The 21,715-nt window shown below is 36.4% G+C and overlaps 1 protein-coding gene across 1 annotated transcript in view; it reads left to right on the top strand.

The window, feature by feature from the left end:
* Window positions 1-5,613: 5,613 nt before the first annotated feature.
* The window catches only part of THOC2 (THO complex 2), a 44,676-nt gene continuing 28,574 nt past the window's right edge, over window positions 5,614-21,715 (top strand). Inside the window, exons 1-11 of the mRNA XM_017743122.1 lie at window positions 5,614-5,667; window positions 6,856-6,947; window positions 8,085-8,136; window positions 10,206-10,276; window positions 10,974-11,095; window positions 11,882-12,015; window positions 13,591-13,757; window positions 14,420-14,512; window positions 16,872-17,027; window positions 19,933-20,105; window positions 20,251-20,446. Of these exons, the coding sequence (XP_017598611.1) occupies window positions 8,100-8,136; window positions 10,206-10,276; window positions 10,974-11,095; window positions 11,882-12,015; window positions 13,591-13,757; window positions 14,420-14,512; window positions 16,872-17,027; window positions 19,933-20,105; window positions 20,251-20,446 (1,149 nt within the window). The 5' untranslated portion in view covers window positions 5,614-5,667; window positions 6,856-6,947; window positions 8,085-8,099. The remainder of the gene's footprint in view (window positions 5,668-6,855; window positions 6,948-8,084; window positions 8,137-10,205; window positions 10,277-10,973; window positions 11,096-11,881; window positions 12,016-13,590; window positions 13,758-14,419; window positions 14,513-16,871; window positions 17,028-19,932; window positions 20,106-20,250; window positions 20,447-21,715) is intronic.

Below are 21,715 nucleotides of genomic sequence, written 5' to 3'. Positions count from 1 at the left end.
TGCTGCCGCCCTCCGCCGACAGTCGGCCCCCGTAGCGGGGCCCAGCTTTCCCGGTTCCCCGAGCGCCCCCTTCCAGCCTCTGGGCCACATTTGTTGGGGGTCGGTCTCATCTTCGGCCGGCCCCCGGCGTAATACGGACCCTGAAGCGTTCCTGTGTTGGTGACTCTACGGTACTGACCTTCCTGGCAAAGGCCTCAGCCCCTGTTCCCACCTTTTTACCGATTCCGAGGGGACTGGCCCCGTATTCTTTGACCTAGGCAAAATATGATCAGGTAGTCATGCTTGTTCTATCCTACAAAGTAACCTTTGTGCGCGGAGGGGTCCGGTTGCAGCCTCCCAAATTAATCCAGGTGTGCCAGGAGCTTTCTATCCTGGGCCTGTTTCTGTTTTAAGCCATCTTAATGTGGCAGGTTCACTAAATGCTGTGTTTCAGGAATACAGCTCTTCAGGGGGTAATTCGCCAGTTTGGCCATTTCACGTTACTCTGTTAGTTTGGACAGGGGTGTCCTCTGCATTAACTATATGTTTTTTATGCACTCTTATTTTAATTCTTCCATGCGCTTCTGTTTTTTGTTGTAAGTAAAAAATCCTGCAGTTTTAAATATGGGTGTTAAAGGGATCACTTAGAGAAACACTTTTGATAAGCGCTCATTTTAGTATTTTCTTCTGTTCATGTTTTTTGAAAGGTTGTGCAGCTTAGCAATGAATATTCCTTGTGCATGAAGGAAAAGGCACTGGGTTGGAGATTAGAGAATGTAGAGAATCCCTGCACAAAACACTGTTGTCTCCAGAGCCTCCATTTTGTAGTGAAGGGGGCCCCCTTTATAGCCATGTAATTTTTGGTTTGAATTATGCTAGAACCATTAGCATGTTAGTATGCAAGTTGAACATGTTGAGAGATTGTGTGGAGTTTGCACGAGGACAGACATTTCATAGTTGATCATATAATGGCAACTGCACTGTTCACACTGAATTCTCAGCACTCTGAGCTTTTTAAGAGGCAAGTTACCTCAGCTTTTGACCATGATAAAACCTTTTATGGTTCTTTTCTCCCCTCAGAGCAGAACTTCTGCTGAGTTCTGATGGGAAGAAGGTGTTCATCTGTTGTGGGACCAATAAAACAAAATGATTAGCTAAATTCCTGTATTTGTGGTACTTGGACTTCATCTGGAATACTGCTTAAATGCTGTTCCAGGCACGACTTAAGGAGCAGTTTGCAGATGAGGCCATATGTTTTAAAAGAAGTGTAATTGTGTCTGGATAACAGTTGTCTGGTTTTGCAGTGGTAGCTTTATAAATCCGAGGAATATGCATGAACTTATTTTATAGAATTTAGAGTATATACCTGTAGGGAATACTTAGAGAACTTTTTAGGAAGCCGACTTTATTGGGAGAGTCTTCAGTGCGTAACTTTGTGTTTCTTTTTCCAAAACTTCCTATCTCCTGATTTACTAGAGGAAAACAGAGCTAGGATGCTATCATTTCAGAATGAAACACATGAAATGTTGTTAAAGTAAAAAGGGAATAAAATGCAATGACACTACTTATTTTTATTGAATTATTTATCTAATGCCAGTATGCCCAAGAATAAAAATCAGTTCTAGGCTTAAGTTCACTCTTGGGCTTTGTGGTTCAAAGTTAAGACAGCGCATTATAATGATGTTAGAAAAGTGGGAAGGGGAAGGATACTGTGGACGAACAGAATGGACATTACTAACAAATAGAAGATTTACAAAAATTTCTAAGGTTTTTGTAGGCTTTTTAAGGGGATAAAACCCCTTCATAATTAGTAGAAAAGACTAGTTCTTATGGAAAAAAATACTTACTTGCTGGAGCATTAAATGGCTTACATGATCTGACCAGATCAGTTGAGATACTACTTTGGCAGTTAGTAGTTATCTAAATGAAAGCACATTTCTGTGTTTTGGGGGAATATGAAACTATATTGAGAGAAGTAGATAGTTTGTTTTAATTTGGCATTTCAACTTCTACTGGGATTAATAATGGATGCTTAAGATAATTACTCTATTTTTTTTTTAATGGTGTGATATTTTTGATCATGTGATCAACTTGTCATGATTTAACAGTACTATCCAGAAGTCAGAAGGTAAGGATTTTGTGTGTCTTAGAGTGTCATAATGTTAATTAGTAATGCAGCAGTGACCATTTGCTTCCAAGACATTGTTCAGAGACATTGTTCAAAACTGTACACGCTTTGAATTTAATTAATCAAGCTACTGGTGTGTAATAGTATCTAATACAAATACGTAAATGTAGTAGTTTCAAGTGTGTGTACCTGCCAAAACTACATTGGTCAGGATGTAGTCATCTTACCTGTCACTTTTTGTTCAGATCATTCTCTAAGTACAGTTTACTAAATTATGTTCATTTATTTGCTACTGCCAGATACTGGTATACAGATGAAGTCTGAGGGTGACTACTTATGCTGCTCAGTCCGGACTCCCTGTAGACCAATTTGTGTGTACTGTCCTTGTAGGAAAATTGTTGTGTTTTCCACAAAAAGTTGCTGGTCTATGACTGCAGCCCACATGGACATTTATAACACAGATAGGAACTGGTACCTTACCTTGTTTTGTGAGAGATTCAACACATCAAGGAGCATTTAGCAAGGATGGAGGGCTTTAATAAAGTACTTGCCTGGCAGTTTATGCAATATGTTAAGCCTCAAGGTAAACTGAAGAAGCTTAACATTCTGTGAATGTGAAATTTTTGAGACTGGATCTTTCAGGCACTTCCAGCTTCTTTGTTACTCCAACTCAACACTGTAACATTGCTCATGTAAGTGAAGGGCTGAGAATCAGGAAAAGAGTTTAGTTGTAGTTGTGCCACCCTGACTGCAAAATGCAATTGATTGTACTTTATCTCAACTAAAGAACTACCTACATCAGTTGAATTATGCATATACTTAAATACTAGCAGGCACATGCACTTTGTGATAATTACTGCTTTAATCCACGTGTGGGAGTGAAATGGAGGTTATAGGACGTGCTGTATGAGTTGGGAGGCCTCAGTTCCGGTGCTGCCTCTGCCATGCAAACTTGTTCACACTGCTTCAGAATTTGTGTTTTAAGCAAATCTATCCCATCATAGTCCAAAATAAATTTAATTTTGAAACCGTGATTTTCAAAAGTGATTCTGTGGGTTTTTTTAAAAAGATTTTTGCTTTCTAGGTTATCCTATTTTTTAATTGTATCCTACATGCATTACACAGTTTTACTTTCAGATTAAGAGATGTAGGTTTTAGTAGAGCAGGGAAGTTCTCTATCCTAAGCTGGCAGCAATGAGCTACCAGGTCAGAGTAATAAGTGTCAAATGAACACTTACCAGACTGTACCAGCATTGATATTTCTTTTCTTGTGAAGGTTCAACTGTTTTAATTTTATGCACTCAGCTGAGACTAGATGAGCTAATCTCTCAGCTTGTTGTTACTGGAAAGGAGGGCTTCTGCCTTGTCTTCAGTCACCAGGGTGCCTCTATGGCCTCCTGGTAAGTGCTTCAACTTGCAGATGTGGCTGAAGACTTGGGTTTTGACCAGTTTTCTGCCAGGTTTGTCAGTTGTACTGATGTAACTGATGGGAGGGCTAAAACTGTGTACTGAGAAGGGAAGAAGTGTTGGTGAATGTGTTCCGTTTCTGCAGCAACAAATCATTAAATCAGTGCAGCTGTGCTACCTGGCAGCACCTACAGGAAAGGTGGTCTTCCTTTGAGAGAGTGCCTCTAGAAAAGAATAGAAGCATAAAAAGAAATATTTTTGCCTTCTTTTGTTTTTCTCCAATTTAAAAATTCAGGGGGTTCTAATTGCAAATATTAAGCATGTTGTTTTGCAGATTCATCTTAGAGTTTCTTACTATATTGATCAAACAGATTTGTGTCTTAAAGTAATGTGAAGTTGTTAATACTATTTTGATACTGCTGGAAAGGGAATGGGAAGAGGTTGAAACTCTGGTTTCAAGATGTACTTAAATGAACTCATCAGTCCAAGCAGACAGGGTTGTTGCTCTTGTAACCTTGTTGAGGATATTATCTTAGGACATAGGAGTCAAAGCATGTAGCTCAGATAGTTTTTTTTGGAATCTGATGTTTCACTTTACTGTTATTTGTATACAGAACTTAGAAATGACTGCTTATAGGGTACCTTCTCTGAAGGAGTAATTAAAATTTCAGAAAATTAATTTTTATTGAATTTATACACTCTTTTGGGAGAGCCCGGGGAAAAATATATTCTTTAAAAAAATATTTACTTACCATTCATGAAAAATAAAATATTCCCCTGTTTTGCTGTCTCTATTCTGGTTATTTCCAGAATAACCAGAATATTGCATTCTCTTATAGCATTTGGGACATCTCAGCCATACCTTTGCTTTTTGCTGAGCTTTTACGTTTCTATTGATAATGTTATGTGTGAAACTCTGTAGTTTCCAGTTGTCTTCAAAGGGTGTGTATACCTTATATTTGCTAATTATAATCCTTTGATGGCTAGAACAGCTTTTTAGTCCTGCTAGAGAAGTGATAATCTATATAGGATGCAAATAGAATGAGTAATGGATTGCTACAGAACTATTTTTTACTGTTTATTTTTTGTGATAAGCCTCTAATAATTGTACATATCTGCCTTATTTGAACCAGCTTAAAATGGCTCCCACAGCAAACTGTAGTCTTGCCATCTTATGTAGGAATGAGGCATAGCTCTGATACCTTCCTCACTTTCTGCACATGAAAGATACTTTGAAAAATATGTGAACTTTTGGTTGAAAATGTGCAAATGTGACAAAAGTTCTTGAAATATTCCCTGGTGTCTGTTATAATAAAGGTAAATAACTACCCTTTTAAAAATACTGTCACTTTTAAATATGAAACTGCTTTTGAAACCTCACACTGGGGTGACAGTAGTGGTAGAGAAGAGGGAAGATCCTTATGTCTTGGAAGTATGTCCATTTCTGAGCTGTCAGTGTAGTGAGGAAGCCTGCTCTTTAAGCATTTATTTTATAACACAGAAAACTATTACTTTATGCCGTGTAACAGTCTGCACAGTAGTTAGAGTGCTTTTTGCATATGGCTGTTTGGTTGAGGGAGCCCTGGGAGCAAGCAGTGACAATGCAACATGACAGGTTTTTGCTTCCTAGAGTGGATTCTTTTAGGGACTAGAATAAAGAAAAATTCTGTCTTACTCTTGGTAAAACATTGCATGAGGAAATAATGCAAATAGTTGAATGGTAAAAGTTTTTTACAGACAAGAGTTTGAAAACTACCGTAGTCATAGTAATTCTGTGAGAAGCATTTCCTTATTGGATAATGACAGTAGGTTATTGCTAGTACTTCCATGCTTTCACGTTGCCTCATGTTCTTACTTTTCTCAAGGAGGTGTAATGTTAGGAAGAATATTTATATGTGTATAAGATCTATTGGGAGTCTTGTGTTTCTTTGCTGTTTAAGTTCTCTGAATTAGGGTTTACTTTGGAAAAATTAAAATGTAGTCATTCATTTAAACTGCCCAAATCTAAAGCTGTTTTAGCCAGAGCATCAACCAAAAACATTTGTGTGTGTATGCCAATATCTAATGGGGTTTTTTTAAATATTTGTTTTATTTTAGTGTGCAGCTGTGTCGTGCTCTCAGTGAAAACAAAAACCATGATGTGGGTTTCAGAGGTAAGTTGTGTGGTTGTTGGTTGATTTTAGTTAAATTAAAAAAAAGCCTGGAAACAGTTGATTATGGTACCTTTGCATGTATGTGTGTCATTCATGTATGGTGGTCATCATTCGTGTGTGGTGACCATTAGTGCCTGCTGAGGGTGAATTCTACAAATACAAACATCCACTACAAGGATTGCTTTCGGACATCCAGAGATTTCTTTGCAGTGAGTTGTGGCAGCATTGCCCAATATTTGTTCTGTGCTGTAGAAAATGGAATTCCACGTTGCAAACTCGGCATACAACTAGATGTTAAAATAGAAGTTAAATATATGAACCCTAATGTGTGCAAATGTGAAATTATCTATTTAAAAAACAAATTGTTTTAATTCACCCACAGTGGTTTGTAGTCACCATGTTATTGAGTACTTGGTTTAAGGCATTAAGATCTGTATAACTTGTTAGTGAATATGGTTTATTGAGCAAACCATGTGGTAAAAGTGCACGGTGAAAGCATGGGAGTTTGTTATTTTTCATAGAGTAAAAACACAACATTTTTTGTGTCTTACTTAAGAACCTTACAAGTTTTTCACAGCTGGTTTTTCAGCCACCATGTTTAACACTGCAAGCTTTTTCTCAAGTGGAATACCTCTGTTTAGTGCTTCAGCTTATTACAAGCATTTGTAAGGTTACATTCTTGAGTTATAGGAGACTTTCCTTAAAAAATGAAATAAAAAATAATCCTAATCAAGCATTTTTTCTCCAATTAAATTTTACTTTCTTCTAGCTAAATGGTTTTTGAGAGCATATCTGATGAGACATGACTAGGAAAGTACTGGAATGTTTTCTATGTATGTATAATATGATATTTGTGTGAATTACAAGGTAAAGGTTTCTTTGTTAAGCCAACTGTGAACACTCAAGTTACTGTATGCAGGATGGTAATTTTTCTTCCCATTTTACTGTTATTCCATGAACTCTCTAGAGAAGGTGAATCGTCGCTCACTTTATGCTTGTGTGAAATCTTAGATATTGATGATTGATTTTAATCTATCAGTGATAACAAAGTAATCCCCTTTATCGGTAAGGGAAACATATCCCCTTTACTTGTCCATTGTCTGAAGTCGACAGCAAGTAAACATTGCTTTAGCAGTTAGATAAAGGATTATCTAATATGTTCCTTAATCATCTCCTGTCTTTCAACAGATATCCAGCAGGCTTTGTACGAGCTTGCTTACCACGTTGTCAGAGGAAACTTAAAGCATGATCAAGCTTCTAATGTTCTTGGTGATGTCATAGTAAGTATATATTTGTAATAATTGCATACTTACTAAAATCTTTCTTATAAAAGTCCATATGAAATCTAAGCAGGAGAATATTCAAGAGATTTTTCTTTTGCATGTCTAAAAAGTCATTCTTGTCAAGTTCTTTTTCTTCATTTGTGTGTACTTGATATATATGTAGACTGGCAGCGTTTCATTTTTTCCCTCTATTTTTCATGGTGAGGAAGAGATGTGTTCATTTCAGCATAAATTAAAAATTAAGCCATTTTTTAAGGGCACGTGAAGACTGAAGTTTTTAATAAATGCTGGAAACAAATGTCACTTGCTCATGCAGCACATCTGTGATGCCACCTACTGGTTTTTATAACAATGTGACAGTGTGTGTGCCATTTTACGGTTGGGATGTCCAAGTTCTGTGATGGCCTTTGAAATAATGCATTAGACTTATTTTTTGTTTGAGAAAGGTTTTTCTTAAAATGCTTTGAATAAGTAGAGAAAATAGGGAGAAGAGTAATTTCCTCTTCCAAGCTCACCAAATATCGCTGTTTCTTAAAAAAGCAAACTAGGAAAAATACATTAAAAATCTTCTAGAAATGATTTCTTATTTTTGGTAAGTTGCTGTATGGAACATTAAGGAAAAATGTGTTGCAATAATCTAGTTTAACTGTTTCAGGTTTTTTGAACTTGAGCATTGATGTTGAGGGAAGGCAAGGCTGTAGGGCACCTTGCTATTGGGGTGGTGTGTGAAATGTTGCACCTATGGTTGCTGTAAGAAATAGTAATCTGTTTGGTGCCTGAGGAACTGCAGGTCACTGTCCGGGCTGCTGCTCCTCACACAGGGTGTTCCCTTGGGCTAAAGAGTTGGAGGGAATAACCAGGGGGTTTTGTCCCTGGTCACGAATTACACTTAAATTGCATTTCAAGGTTATGGGGTTTCATGACATATCAATAATTAGTACAGCACTTATATTAGATATTAGTCAATAATTAGGCATATTCATTATTAATATGAATTATGAATAATAGAAATAATATGTATTATTAATTAATTGGAACTTCATGATGAAGTGTTGTTTTATACAATGCAAAAATTTTCTAAGCATGCATATTGGAATTTCTGTATTCGTTAAATGGGATCTTTTTGTTTCTTAGGAATTCCGAGAAGACATGCCTTCTATCCTTGCTGATGTATTCTGCATATTAGGTAAGTTGGGTTCCCTTCCTTTCAGCATTGCAATAGATTTGGAGAAATTAATGTTTTGTGTATCTGCTTCTTGAAGAAATTTCATTAAATCTGTAAAGCATGACTTCTCCTTACAAAGCATGTATTGACTCTTCCTCAGTGTATCTGTACCTCACTTGTTAATGTCTTTTCATTCTGCTTTGTTCTGTTATAGTTTCCAGAAGTTTGCCTATTAAAGGCAGTGGAAGTTGATCTGCCAAGAATAGTTAAAGGAGCTAGCTTGTAAGAATGTTGGATGTTAGCTAATGGAATCAGTGACTTAGTGATGTTATCATTCTTAAATATTTTAAATAGAAGTTGACTTACTGGTAGGTAGATCCTTTCTCCTCAGAATGTGTTCTATAAATATTTTTGTCTGTACAGTCACTGTTAGTGAAATGGAGCTTATGCTAATTGTCCAGAAATCTAAAGGCGAGTGGCATCAAGTCACTCTCTGCCAGCTGAGCAGATGTGCGCGTCTTTTTCTGGTGATAACTTCTGGATTTTTATGTTGTAATGTTGATCTAAAGCTGTTCTCTCATGTTTTTCCTGCTTTAACTGCTTGCAGTTTTTGTCTTGCTCCAAGTCTGTGTTTTTCAACAAATTTCAGAAAGTTCTTTTGCTGGTCCGGTCACCACAGATCCTGTGTGTTCTTGTATGGAAGGAGTGAGGCATGTGCTGTGCTGTGGTTGCCTGTGAAGAGAGGCACCTCATTAAGTTTGCACGTGCAGCTTTGGTTTTATACATCTGAATGATAAATTTTCACTTTGTTTTTTTCATACTGTTTAATTCTGTGTCCTTGTATCATCATTTTGTAATAACTAGTTTTCGTAATGCAGTATTACACTGATGTCCTTTTCTTTTTTAATCTGCATTAGAACACTTGAATTAGCTGCTTCTTGCACTACTTAAATAACTGAAACTAGTGTATCTGTCTTCCTTTTTCTGTTTATTTTTCTTTTCCCCCTTTCCTTTAAATTAGTGTGTAGCCAAATGCCATCCTTTCGCTAATAGCAGAGAATAGTATGGCTAAGGAGCTAGGTTTCAAACTTTGGGACGAAGGACATTTGACAATTTCTTGCTTGTTTTCTCTAACCCGTTTTTACTCTAATCAGTATTTGCTGCTATCAGGATTTTTTTCTCCAATTCCTTATGTGTTTCAATATATGAGAATTTTGGGTTTTCCACTCATCCACATTCCCTGGACAAATTTTTTACTGTAGCTTGTTCTTTGGCTGAGAGTCTTGGTTGCTAAGGTCCAGGCTGATCTGGCTGGTCTGTTGCCTCCACTTCTACCCTGCTGCATCACTGGTTTTCAGTCTCTTTAGGGTCTTCTTTCTCATATTTTTGTTGCTGATGTTTTCTCTACGGGTCTGATTTTAATGTGGGTATGTGTGGTGGGTTTTTTGTTTGTTTATTGTAATATCTGCCTTGCATTCTTTTATGGAGTTTTCTACTCCTTTTGCAGCTGCTCACTTCCTGTAATGATGTGCTTTTTTAAAACTGCTTTAGAAGTTTTGCTTCCCTGGCCAGTGTTCCATAGCCTGTCTTCTCATAGGAGCGAATTGCTTTCAGTAGTTGACAATACAGAAGAAATTAATGGTAATACAGAACCATAGCTGGTAAAAGACTGCAGACAGACAGTAAATGGTAGTTCTCTGACACCACAGGGAAAGATATTAGAACGTTACCTTAAGGCCAGGATCATGCAGTTCTCTTCAGCAGTTCATATTTCTGGTTTTGTGCTTATTATTGATCTTTGATGCTTGCCATAAGTATTATTGCAACAAAGAGAAGGGCAAGAAAAATTACTGCAGCATTCCTCTGGTTTCTGTTTTACCTTTTCATGAGACTTGCGGATGTGTGAGAATTGTTGTCAAAATATTACACAAACCACATGGGGAATGAGTGGGTGGGAAGTGGCAAGAAGCTACTATGTTATCAATAAGTTGCTTTGCTTTGTGTTATCATTAGCAATTATCAGAATAGTTACTAAAAGAAGAAACTCTCAAATTATCAAGTAATGTTCTTTTCCCCATCTTCTTTTGTAGATATTGAAACAAGTTGTTTAGAAGAAAAAAATAAGAGGGATCATTTTACACAACTAGTATTGGCCTGTTTGGTAAGTTGCACCTAGGAAGTCTTTTGACAAAATTGCATGTCAAAATATGACAAGAAAAATAAGAGTGTTGAAGCTTGATTTTTCTTTTTTTTCCTCTGGAAAAGACTGTAAGAGTGTTTTCCAAATGCCCAAATAATTAAAAAATTCATCTCCAAAGTGTTGTGATAGAAGAATATAGTACAGCTCTCCTTTGAGATCTTTAAAGAGTTTTGAGGTAACTTAAAATTTTCTGCCTGCAAGTTCAACTGAAACTTTGCCTGTGAAGCATGCTTTGAGGTGCACTTCTTTATGCAACTTCCTCTTGTCTTTAGAAGTAGCATTCACTAATGCATGGAATAAGCTTGATTTGTAGGAAAGTTCTGAATATGAAAACAAGACTTCTTTCCCAGAATATGAGAATATGCTTTGTAAATACGCAGTTCTTGGTAGTAATGTCCCTGGGTGCTATGCAATGTATACTTGGTAACCAGCAATTAGCCTAAGGCTTGTTTCTTCAAGGTGCTCTTGTATATAAAATTTACCACTGTAAAATTCTAGTTTCAGTTAATAGTGTCTCAGTTTTGTCTGCTTCTGTGTTTGAAGCAAAATGTAAACTTTTTCCTGTTGTAGTCAGAATGCACATGTAACATAAAGTAATTGTGTGGTTTCTAGGTCTTTGTAATTGACAAATTTGGTGTATGTTTTTGGTGTTTTTTAGTATCTTGTATCTGACACTGTCCTAAAGGAGCGTTTAGATCCAGAGACGCTGGAGTCACTGGGACTTATCAAGCAGTCTCAACAGTTCAATCAAAAATCTGTTAAAATAAAGACAAAACTATTGTAAGTTTTGGGGCAAGGGTTGTTTGGGGAGTGGGTGGGGAGGGACAATGATGATTAGTCTGGTAACAATGTTTTCTACCAAGTGCAGTGTTTCTTTGAAGATACTCAGTTTTCTTTGGGAGATATGTTTTGTTGCACTTCAACTTGCCATTGACAAAAGAATTTTGTTAGCCTTTAGTTTTCAGACTGTTGAGAAGTATGCAATCTTTCCCATGTTAGATATGGCTATTGCTACAGGGATTCCATATATGCAGGTTAATTAGTATTTATTTGTGACATGTGAATTTACAAAGTATAAGAAAATTAATTGTTGCTCTTGCATCAGTTAAGAATAGGTTTTGTTTTCATAACTAGGCAAATATCGTTATTTTAGTTTGGGCAACATAGGTTATCCTTTTTTGGTGTATGTTTGGTTTCTGTCTCTGCATCCAGTGTTTCAGTCTCAAAGAACATCACTTGAAACAAGAATAGGTTAAGGACGGACTGCCACAGAGCAGTTCTCCAGAGTAGTGTGTAGAACAAGCTTTCCTGTTAAGTATAAGTCTAATCTTTTTAATGGTCTGCATTTGAAATGAAAGAAGAGCTAGATTTGTTTGGAGAGTGCTTGCTACCCTGCAGGTATTCATTTACTGCATTTAATAGTTTTTGCAATAGCTCAAGTAAGTGACAAGTTGTTAAAAATATGTTCAAAATTAGCATTTTTTAGTATAGCAAATTGCTAAGAGCATAAATAAGCTTCACTGGATGCATGTTACACAACAGTATTTAATTTCTGTTCATTTGCAGTTATAAGCAACAGAAGTTTAATTTGCTAAGAGAGGAGAATGAAGGTTATGCAAAGCTCATTGCGGAACTGGGTCAAGACTTATCTGGAAATATCACTAGTGATTTAATCCTTGAAAATATCAAATCTTTAATAGGTAAGGAATTTATTGAAAGAATATGGGCATTGGTTTTCCTATATGACCTTACGACTACAGAGAGTAGATCACCTTGGATAGAATTATAGGGTCTTGAAATTCCTGTTTCTGTGGAAAAATTAATTTTGGGAATGTTGTGTAGGCATACTTAACCCTAGATACAGAATTTATGGTGTAGCCTCAGATATGCATGCTGTGATTTTTGACATCTTTTGAAGATGTGCTTGTCGTCTCAGCAGGCAGACTGGAGCATAACAAAGTAATGCTTTTTGCTACTGAATGTATCAGTTCAATGAGTGAGCATTCTTTTGTTCTTGAAGATGTTGAATGAGTGATTCCTTGTGAAGACCAATGAGAAGTAGTAACTGTTCTTCTTTTATCTAATTCTTTTAGTGATTTTTCCATGTTTTTAAGTTGAGTCATGATGAGAATCTCACAAAGTGCAAAATGTTAAAAACAGGAAATATCTGTAATTACCCTTGTTTTACACTTTCTTTTTGAATAATGAGTTCTGTACAATATATTGATGTTTGCACCAGTGCCTGTCTCATGTGGTGCCAGTGCAGTAATGGGCAAAAGGCTATACTGCCATTTTATACAAAAAATAATTTTTCATTTATCAAAGTGTTTTGCCTGAGTGTCAAATGCGTGTAACAATAATACTTACTTTGGGAGGAATGAAGAGAATAGGATGGTTTTGCTAGTTATTACAGTGAAAAAATACTCTCAATTTGAGGAATTTTGTGATAAAACATTTTTATTTCTGGAATTTTAGGAATTGCAAATAGACTTCCTACAATGTGTCAATTCTTTTAAATTGCAGTAGGTTCTAGTGTTAACGGAAATGGCTTTTGGGAAGGAAAGACTGATGCAGTTATGTATCTGCATAGTGAATGTGCCTGGATAAAACATGTCATGGCACAATGAAAAAAATATCTAGGTGTGGATTTTTTGAATAAAAGTAGTATTTCTGCCTCAAGTATGTCTCCTGGAATTCTGGTGGAAAAGTTTATATAGTAAAATACAGGTATGATTTCAGCATTAACTGACCTGATCTGTATCTTTGCTCTTGCTCCCCTTCAAATAAAGAAACTGTTCTCTCTTCTGGTGGCAATAATGCTGAATTGACAGGGCAGTACCAACAGGAGGATCAGGGTCTAGCTCAAACCGGAACAGTTTTTGGGGTGTAAAATAATTACTAGCTGGCTGATCTGTGTGACTGAATGAATATATGTGGCAGCACAAGGGAAGAAGCAGCAGCCCTTGCCTTTTGCTGGCTCTGTGGTGCTGGGGAGGTCAGGTTATTAATTATTAAATGTTCCCTTTTAGGTGTTAATTTCTACTTTTGCTGTAATCTGGGTTGGAAGTCCTTTTTAGTATTTTTGCCTAGTTCAGTATTCAACAAGTCAAAATGATCGGTGCTGTATTTATCCAGATTATTTTGCTATTGATAAATCAGGCTCAAGTTTAACTGAAAAGAATAAATTTTTAAAGTTAATGCATTTGTGTTCTAGAAACAGAATGAAGATGAAAATTAGCAATGTTAAACTTTTCTGCTCTATCCTTCTCCACTAGGATGTTTCAATCTTGATCCTAACAGAGTTTTGGATATTATCCTAGAAGTCTATGAGTGCAGGCCTGAGTATGATGATTTCTTCGTACCACTGATAGAGTCTTACATGTACATGTGTGAACCTCAAACTCTATGCCATATCCTTGGGTTCAAATTCAAATTTTATCAGGTAATGTATTTCTGTTCTTAATTTTTGGGTTTCATGGTTGGTGGTTGAACTGCAGTTGGTAATAAGATTTTCTGCAGGTTTTTGTTGGTTTGGTTTTTGGTTTTGTTTTTGGGGTTTTTTGTCCATATAAATTAATTTTTAAGTTGTAAAATTCTGGTATTAAAAGCAATAATTTCATTATTTGAGTGGGAGTCTCTTACTGTATTTTGCAGGAGAATGCTTAATGTTCTCTTAAAAGAGCTGAAAATAATCTTGGTACCTTCTACTTGACCTTGTAGAGTCATGTAAGGACTGGCATGAACAAAGAGACTGTACATTATAAACAAGACTTATCCCCAGGAGTGAGGAACATGTTTGCAGGAGAGTCATGGTTGATATTAGATATTATACTCAAGGGGGGTTTTTAAAATATATAGCTAGGAATTGCATACAAGCGCCGTAGGGTGTGAAGACAGTTTAAAGTTTTTGTTTCTGAAAATACTGAATGTGTATTGCAGTTAAATCTAGTGACTTGGGAGTAATAGCAGTTAAATAACATGATAACAAGGAGACCTGTGGGTTAATATATTTAATTTGAACAGGAATTGAGTGGTTCCTGTTCCGTGACCTTCTGCTGTGGTCTGATTGCTTTTTTCTTAAATTTCCAATGTTGTCCATTTTAGGATCCAAGTGGTGAGACCCCTTCCTCCTTATACAGAGTTGCTGCTGTCCTTTTGCAACATAATCTCATAGATTTGGAAGATCTTTATGTTCATGTAAGTGACAGTACTACTCTGCTAGATGCCAAAGCTGGACATTTGAAAAAAAGAAAATCAGATGCTTTACCCTATTTCTAAATTTTCAGATTCATGATATTCTGTGTAATACCTGTAGGTTTACAATATTTAATGATTTAAAATTTTCAGTGCTTTCTTAATGCCATGTATTCAAATAAGCACACATTGAAATATGAATGCTGATAAACTTTATTTGAATTATCTGTGTAACATCCTCCAGATTGTTTATCTTCTGGCGGAGTAGGAAGTTGGAGGTAAATACCCAAGTAACCTTCCTTAAGAGCTAGACCTTTTGAGTTTTGCTTTACAAGCTCAGTTTTGGAGAAAAGTGGTAGTACAATTAGCTCCAAACATTCTTTTAGTTTAATAGTAGGGTTATTTTTTTAAAATGCTTGCATGTTCCTGAGTAGGCCTCTCATTCTCTACAAGAATTCTGACCATTTGTTAGGCTGAAGGAAGGATGTGGACTTACATGTTCAGATACAGTCAGAGACTTATTCTCTGTAGTCTGACAGTCTTATCAACCAACCAACATTCCAGTTTGATGAATGGTTAATAGAATGTTGTAGTTATCAGATTAATTTTACATTATACAAGAATTTTTAATTTCAGAATATCCATGGGTAGGCTTAAGAAATTTTAAGACTCAGCTCTTCCACTGAAATCAAGGAAAGAGTTCTAGTTATATCTGTGGAAGGTTTGGAAGCTAGTCCTGCCATTAATTCGTGTGGCATTTCATAGCCTTAGTGACAATCTCATCAATATTGACTCGTCAGTAACTGTCTCTGGCTTCATAGGAGTATTTTGGCTGAAAATGTGCTGGGTGGAGCAAGAGTAGGAGTGCATGTCTCAGATAATTGGTGTGGACTGAGGAATGTGTGATGATAATGCTTGTTTTTTAAAGAAAGTTTGTAAGCTTACGAAACATCCTGACACTTGGGGTTACAGTTGCCTGTGCAATCTCAGCTCAGGCTTGTGCTGGTATGGGCGTGTTTTCCGTCAGTCTCACGGCTCGAGGGTCCCTGCAGTCATTTGCACTCTTCGCCTGTGTGATGGTGATTCTCAGTCTCATTCCAGAATCTCTCTGCCAGTCTCTCTGTCTTTTGAATATTTGGAATGGTATATATTTTTTTAAATCTCTTTTCAGTTCAGGCTTAATTTAACTTGCTATGAAAATTTCTGTAAAATAATTAGCGTGTAGGTGTTGAGTCTGAAGGGGTGCTCATACAAGAGCACTGCCAGGATTATCGCTCATATTAAGAATGTTCTCCCCCCCTCTGCCCTCCCTGCCCTTCCAAGCCTGTAAAAACTGTTCTCAATTAGTGTGTGTATACACACAGCCATATAGAATGTATGGCATCGTGGAGATGCAATTTACCCATTGAAATTCCACTCTAGGTGCTTCTTGGTGAAGTTTAGTAGGTTTCCTGTGTTTTCAAAAAATGCAGATCCTTAAAACTTTTACCTTTCCAAGTGGGATTTGTTCTTCCCCAAATTTCTGTGAAATGGAGGAATTCTTTCCTCCTTCTATAATCAGTTTGGGCAAAGAAAAACCAATAAAAATTTTATCTTATTAAAAACAGTAGAAGAAAAGATGACTGTATCAAAGAGGTCATGACTGCAGTAAGTTTTGATTACTTACTTGCAGGGAGAGTGTGATCTTGGTTTCAGGAGCTAAACGGAAGTTTGTCAGAAAAAACCCCTTAATTTCTGAGTGTAGCTTTATATTCCTCACCCTGATTATTCTCAAGTACAAGACTATGCTGAGGTTTTTTCATACTAGGTACTTTTATCTTTTATCTAAGATGGTTTTTAAAGAACAGATGTTACATGTGTTTAATCCACATTGCTCATAAATAAAAAATTTGCTAAGCTTTAAATGGTACTTCTTTAAAATAAAGGTGCAATCAAAATGTGTGGCTAAGTAGATTAGCTGTTTTTCCATGATGATTAAATTTTTCTTCCTGTTAGATGAGCAATATTTTGAATATTCATTTGGATTAAGGGCACTGAGTTGTGTTAATGTTACTATGGAGTATGTGTGTAATTGTCACCATAAAGCTAAAGGTGAATGGTAAATGAGAGGGCAAGGGGGCTCAGACAATGAATGATTGTGAAGAAGTAGAGTGATATTATTTCTCATGAGTCCTTGATTTCAGAGTAGTCTGTTATTAGTGTAATTCCCTGTTGGGGATGGTGGTAGCAAGGAAAAGGAACTGATTCCCTGAAAGACTGTCTGATTAGTAACAAGAAAGGACAAAGTTCTTCTCCAGGCTCTGGTGATCCACAGTAGCAGTTGGTCACTTCAATTTTCAGATATAATGTTCTGTTTTTTCAGCTTCTACCAGGGGATAATACCATCATTGAGGAGCACAAGCGAGAGATAGTGGAAGCTAAACAAATTGTCAGAAAACTTACAATGGTCGTCTTATCATCTGAAAAGACTGAGGAAAAGGAGAAAGAAAAGGAAAAAGAGGAGGAGAAAACTGAAAAGGTGTGACTGAGTAGCTTTCTTTTCAGTAAAATTATTTCAATTACGTTAAACAAAACAATTGTTATAAAAACATGCTTGTATTTATTTGAAAAACAGTTATGTACTTTTTGCATGGCTTGTATTTGTCTTCCAACCGCACTTCTGTTATATTGAATGTGCAAAAATGCATGGTTTGGCATTTGTTCTGGATTTCTGTACATAAAATATTCTTGCTTCAATGGCTAGTTGATTTCTTCCCTCCCTTTTTGTTGTATTGGCGCCACTAAGTGTGTCCAGCATTCATACACTTCACAACATTTAACAACTGCACTGCTAGGGTTCATGATAGTATAATCCTAGCTGATTTCATAAAAATAAAGACATGAGTAAGAGTTTATTCCTTATTTCTCTCAAGAATTGGGACATAAAGAATTGCCAGACTTAGGAATGTTATAATTATCCTGCATTGTAGAAAAAGCTTATAATTGAAGATTTTTAGTTGTAACTGTTCACTGTGCTCCCTTTAAACCTGTATCTCCATATGTGTAAATTTATACTCTTCATTTAAGTTCCTACTATATCATATTCATGTTGGCCTAGGTCTGATTTGATTTAGTGTGTCCAAGCTTTACTTTAGAAACTATTTAATCTCTTAGGGGCTATTCTGTTGTCAGCTTCATCTGAGTGCTTAAGTACTTCTTAAATGGCTTATTTAAAACAAAAAAGAAAGAACAAGAAATGCTTGATATTTGCTTTAAGTGGCATGCTGGAGTTGGGGGGAGGGACCCATCAGTCTTGATAGTTTCTGTTCTTGATTTTCTGTATCCTCTTGGGTTCCTTATCAATCTGGTTTGTCTACCTATTTCTACTTCTTCTACTCCACCTTGCTTCTGTTAATCTCTGACCTTCCTTCCTCTTTTCATTTTTCTTCCTTGGCTTGAAAAAATCTAATTCCATTTTCTTCCCTCAGGCATCTGATACAGTCACTGCCTTCTGGCTCTCAACTGCAGCCACAGCTGCTGCGTAAACCAATTTTCACTCACTTGAAATTTCTGATCCCCCTCCCTTTTGTTTTGGTCCACCTTCTCTGCAGTCAGATGGGGCTGCCCAGAATTTTTTGAAGTGTGCTTGTCACCCTGTTCTGATAGAAAAATAAACTCTTGATGGGACTTGGGGAGTGTATGCATTTCAAATAATGTCAGAGGAACTTAAGACAGTTTTTATGGCTAAGATTTAGAATTAAGAACTTGGGAATTTTAAGCTCTAGCAGAAACTGCAGCATTTTTCTGAAGGATTAAAATGACAAAGTCTGAGCCTGTGTGATGGGAAGATTATGAACTGTACTTAACAAAAACCAATTTCTGTGCCTGCACACACTGTTGTGCAATAAGTGCTGTTTCTTGAAAAGCTGGTTTCTGTGTTAAAAGTGTTTTTGTATGTGCTTAGCTGTGCACTTCGTAGCAGTTAGGGGAGTAACTGCATGTGAAAGCTGTTGACAGTCTAGGTACATTGTATCCAGCATGTCATGTTAATGTACTACTTTTGATACAGTATCATGGAATAAATGCCTGCATAAGGAAAACAGTGTTTAACAATTACTGACCTGACTTTTCTTCTAAATCCTCAAAGTGCTTATTTTGTGTGGTTAAAATTCATTATTATCTCAGGACTCCAATATGAATAATTTAGTCTTGACAAATGTGCTACCTACTTTTTCCCTTTAAGATGCATTTGCCATAACTGTGTGATAGGAGATCTGGACAGGTCAGAGTGTGGGCAGCAAGAATGGGTCTGACAGCAGTTCCAGACTGACCCCTCTGTGCCAGGCGTGTCTTGGCTTTTGGAGAGCTCATGTCAGAACTTGATTACCCAAAAGTCAAACATTGTGTGAGCTCCATAAGTTCAGCATGAATAGAGACCTTATAATTTTGTTTTGCTCTGAAGCTTTTCTCTGCATGTTACCATGTGCTGTGCTATTTTCTATTTTCAAAACTATCAGAAAAATACTTGCCAGTGTTAAAGTTTTAAAAGGAAAAAAAAAACCCACTAAAAAAGCCACGCAAACTGTAGAACCACAGGAGCGTCTGTTTTGTAATTAATGATTGTTCTTGTCAGTCAGCCTTCTCTGCTTGTGTGGTTTAAATAAAATTATATTTTCCTTTAAAATAATAAACACATTTTGTCCTAGATTTATAGTCTTCCTTCCCTGGGTGTCATCTTAGCCTTGTAGTTACTTACAGCTAGTGTTCCTTACTGTTAGTCACTTAAGAGTAGACTTTTACCTTGGAGGCCAGGGAAAACCAATTTATAACAATAAAATATATCAGTACTGTGCCCCTGAAAAAGTGCTTCAGGGCATGATCTTAATTTTAGAGTTCAATTTCCTCTTAAGCTGTATTGCGAAGGGAAACTTTGTGTAGACTTGCACTTGAGTCTCCTAGAATAGATGCTAATGTGAAACATGGTACAGGCAGACTAAGATAGAGAAAGGGTTTGAATGTGGCTTAGCTTTTATTTTATTCTAATCTGCTTTTGCAAGAGAAGTTTGTGCTTTTAGACCCAGAAAAACACACAGCATATACGATTCTTAAGTGCTTGCATTCTTCTTAAAATGTCCTGTAAGGAAATAAGCTGCAATAGATTGTGACAGTTTGAAAAGTATGTGATCAGACGTAAATCAGACAACTTAATAAATTTCTGTTCTATTTTTAACTTTTTCTTTGGTCCAGATGTTAAATTCTATGTGGACTGGTTTATAATTTCTTTTGAAGTTTGCTTTTTGTCTGAATGTCTAGCTAAGTTTTATTTTGCATATGTTTTTATTACACAGTTAAAATACAAGGCTTTTTCTCTAGCTGTGGATTGCTGCTTAAGGAGAAGTATTAAGGAGGCTTTATGAACATATTTTTTCTTTATTATCTTGCAGCCTCCTGATAATCAGAAACTTGGCTTATTGGAAGCCTTATTAAAAATTGGTGATTGGCACCATTCGCAAAGTATTATGGATCAGATGCCTCCGTTCTACGCTACTTCGCACAAGCCGATTGCGATCGCGCTTTGCCAGCTTGTCCACGTGACAGTTGAGCCTCTGTACCGCAGGTAAAGTAACAGCCACAATTCTGCTGCTACACAGGGGAAAAACAATTTCTTTACAGTGTGAATTCACTAATAAGCTTAATTATAGATACATTTCTAAAATTTGCACTTTTATTTCATGTGAAATGCTGCACATTTTATTTTTCAGAGTTGGTGTACCTAAAGGAGCTAAAGGGTCACCAATTTCCTCTTTGCCAAACAAGAGAGCACCAAAACAAGCAGAGAGCTTTGAGGAATTGAGAAAGGAAGTGTTCAACATGCTTTGTTACCTTGGTCCTCATCTGTCCCATGATCCCATTTTATTTGCAAAAGTAGTACGTCTTGGAAAAGCATTTATGAAAGAGGTTGGTATGAGACAACAGCTGGTCAAAACATGAAAAATACCAATTATTCTGATGTCAAAAAATGTTTGTTTTGCTAATTGTGTGATACTCAAATGTTGAAACAAAATTTTGACTAAGGACAAACTTGGAGATTCTTATTTTAACTTCTGATAAATTTTATCATCTAGAGACATCTTTATGAACAACTTTAGGCACTTTAGGTTTATAACTGAGGATATTTAGTGATATCTAATTTCTCATTATGGTATTCATATTTTAAAATATTGCCTCTGTGTGTATAATTAAAAACCCAGCAGACATATGGTACTGACTGCCTGGAACCTTCTACATTTTTACTTCAACAATGTAGTCAATGAAGATTGATAACCTAATACATGTGGAGTGCAAATAATTTCAGCTTTCTGTTCTAGCTGTTAGGTTTCTTGGGAAGCAGGGGATGTTGCATCCTTTTACTCCGTGTTTTTTTTTCTCCCCCCTGTTCTGCCTAGTTAAAATGCTGCTGCTATTGATCTTGTGTCAGTGACAAATCTTTAGATGCTGCTAAGGATGAGTTCGATGTGGAAGCCACTTCAAGTTGCCACCTTCAGAAATAAACTAATCTCTTGAGATGGGTTACTGTCTTTTGGCCATATCTTTACTGTGTGTCTATTGAAGGATTGGCAGTATGACCTGTTTTAAAAGGCTCCAAATTGAATTTATATTCTGAACTCCCTTAAAATGTGCTCAGTAGTTCAGATTGAGGCTAATGATTTCTTTTGCTACTTTTCTGGCAATTTGCTATTTAACTAGCAGTTTCTGGTTTATTCTCAAGTCAACAATAGGGGGGTTTAATTTTTTTTTTTTAAACAGCTCAGAGAAACTTTGGAATAAATATTTTTTGAATTACTGTTATTATCAATGAATGACCAGTCCACTTCCCCAAAACTTAAAAGTCATGGGTTTTATTACCCAGCATTTTATTTTAACTTAGGACCGAAAATTGGAGAGGTTGATTGATCTAAATGGTACTGGAGGGGAAGTTTTCAGTTTTATAACTTTTTTTTTTCTTAAAAGTATTTTTATTTCAACTGCAACTAATAAATATTGGAATGCTCATAATTCATATACTGCCTGAGGGGAGGCTTTCATGTACAGCTGTATCTGATGATGCAGAGCTAAGAACATAGGTAATTCTTTGGATTGAAGATATTTTTGTTCAACAAATTGTCAGGAGAATTTATTCTTGTTAGGTTCCAAGATGCAGTGATAGGGTGAGAGACCTACAGTAAC

Source organism: Corvus brachyrhynchos, unplaced genomic scaffold (assembly GCF_000691975.1).
Source record: "Corvus brachyrhynchos isolate BGI_N302 unplaced genomic scaffold, ASM69197v1 scaffold398, whole genome shotgun sequence".
Taxonomy (NCBI): Eukaryota; Metazoa; Chordata; class Aves; order Passeriformes; family Corvidae; genus Corvus; species Corvus brachyrhynchos.
This window is presented reverse-complemented; position numbering and strand designations above follow the sequence as displayed.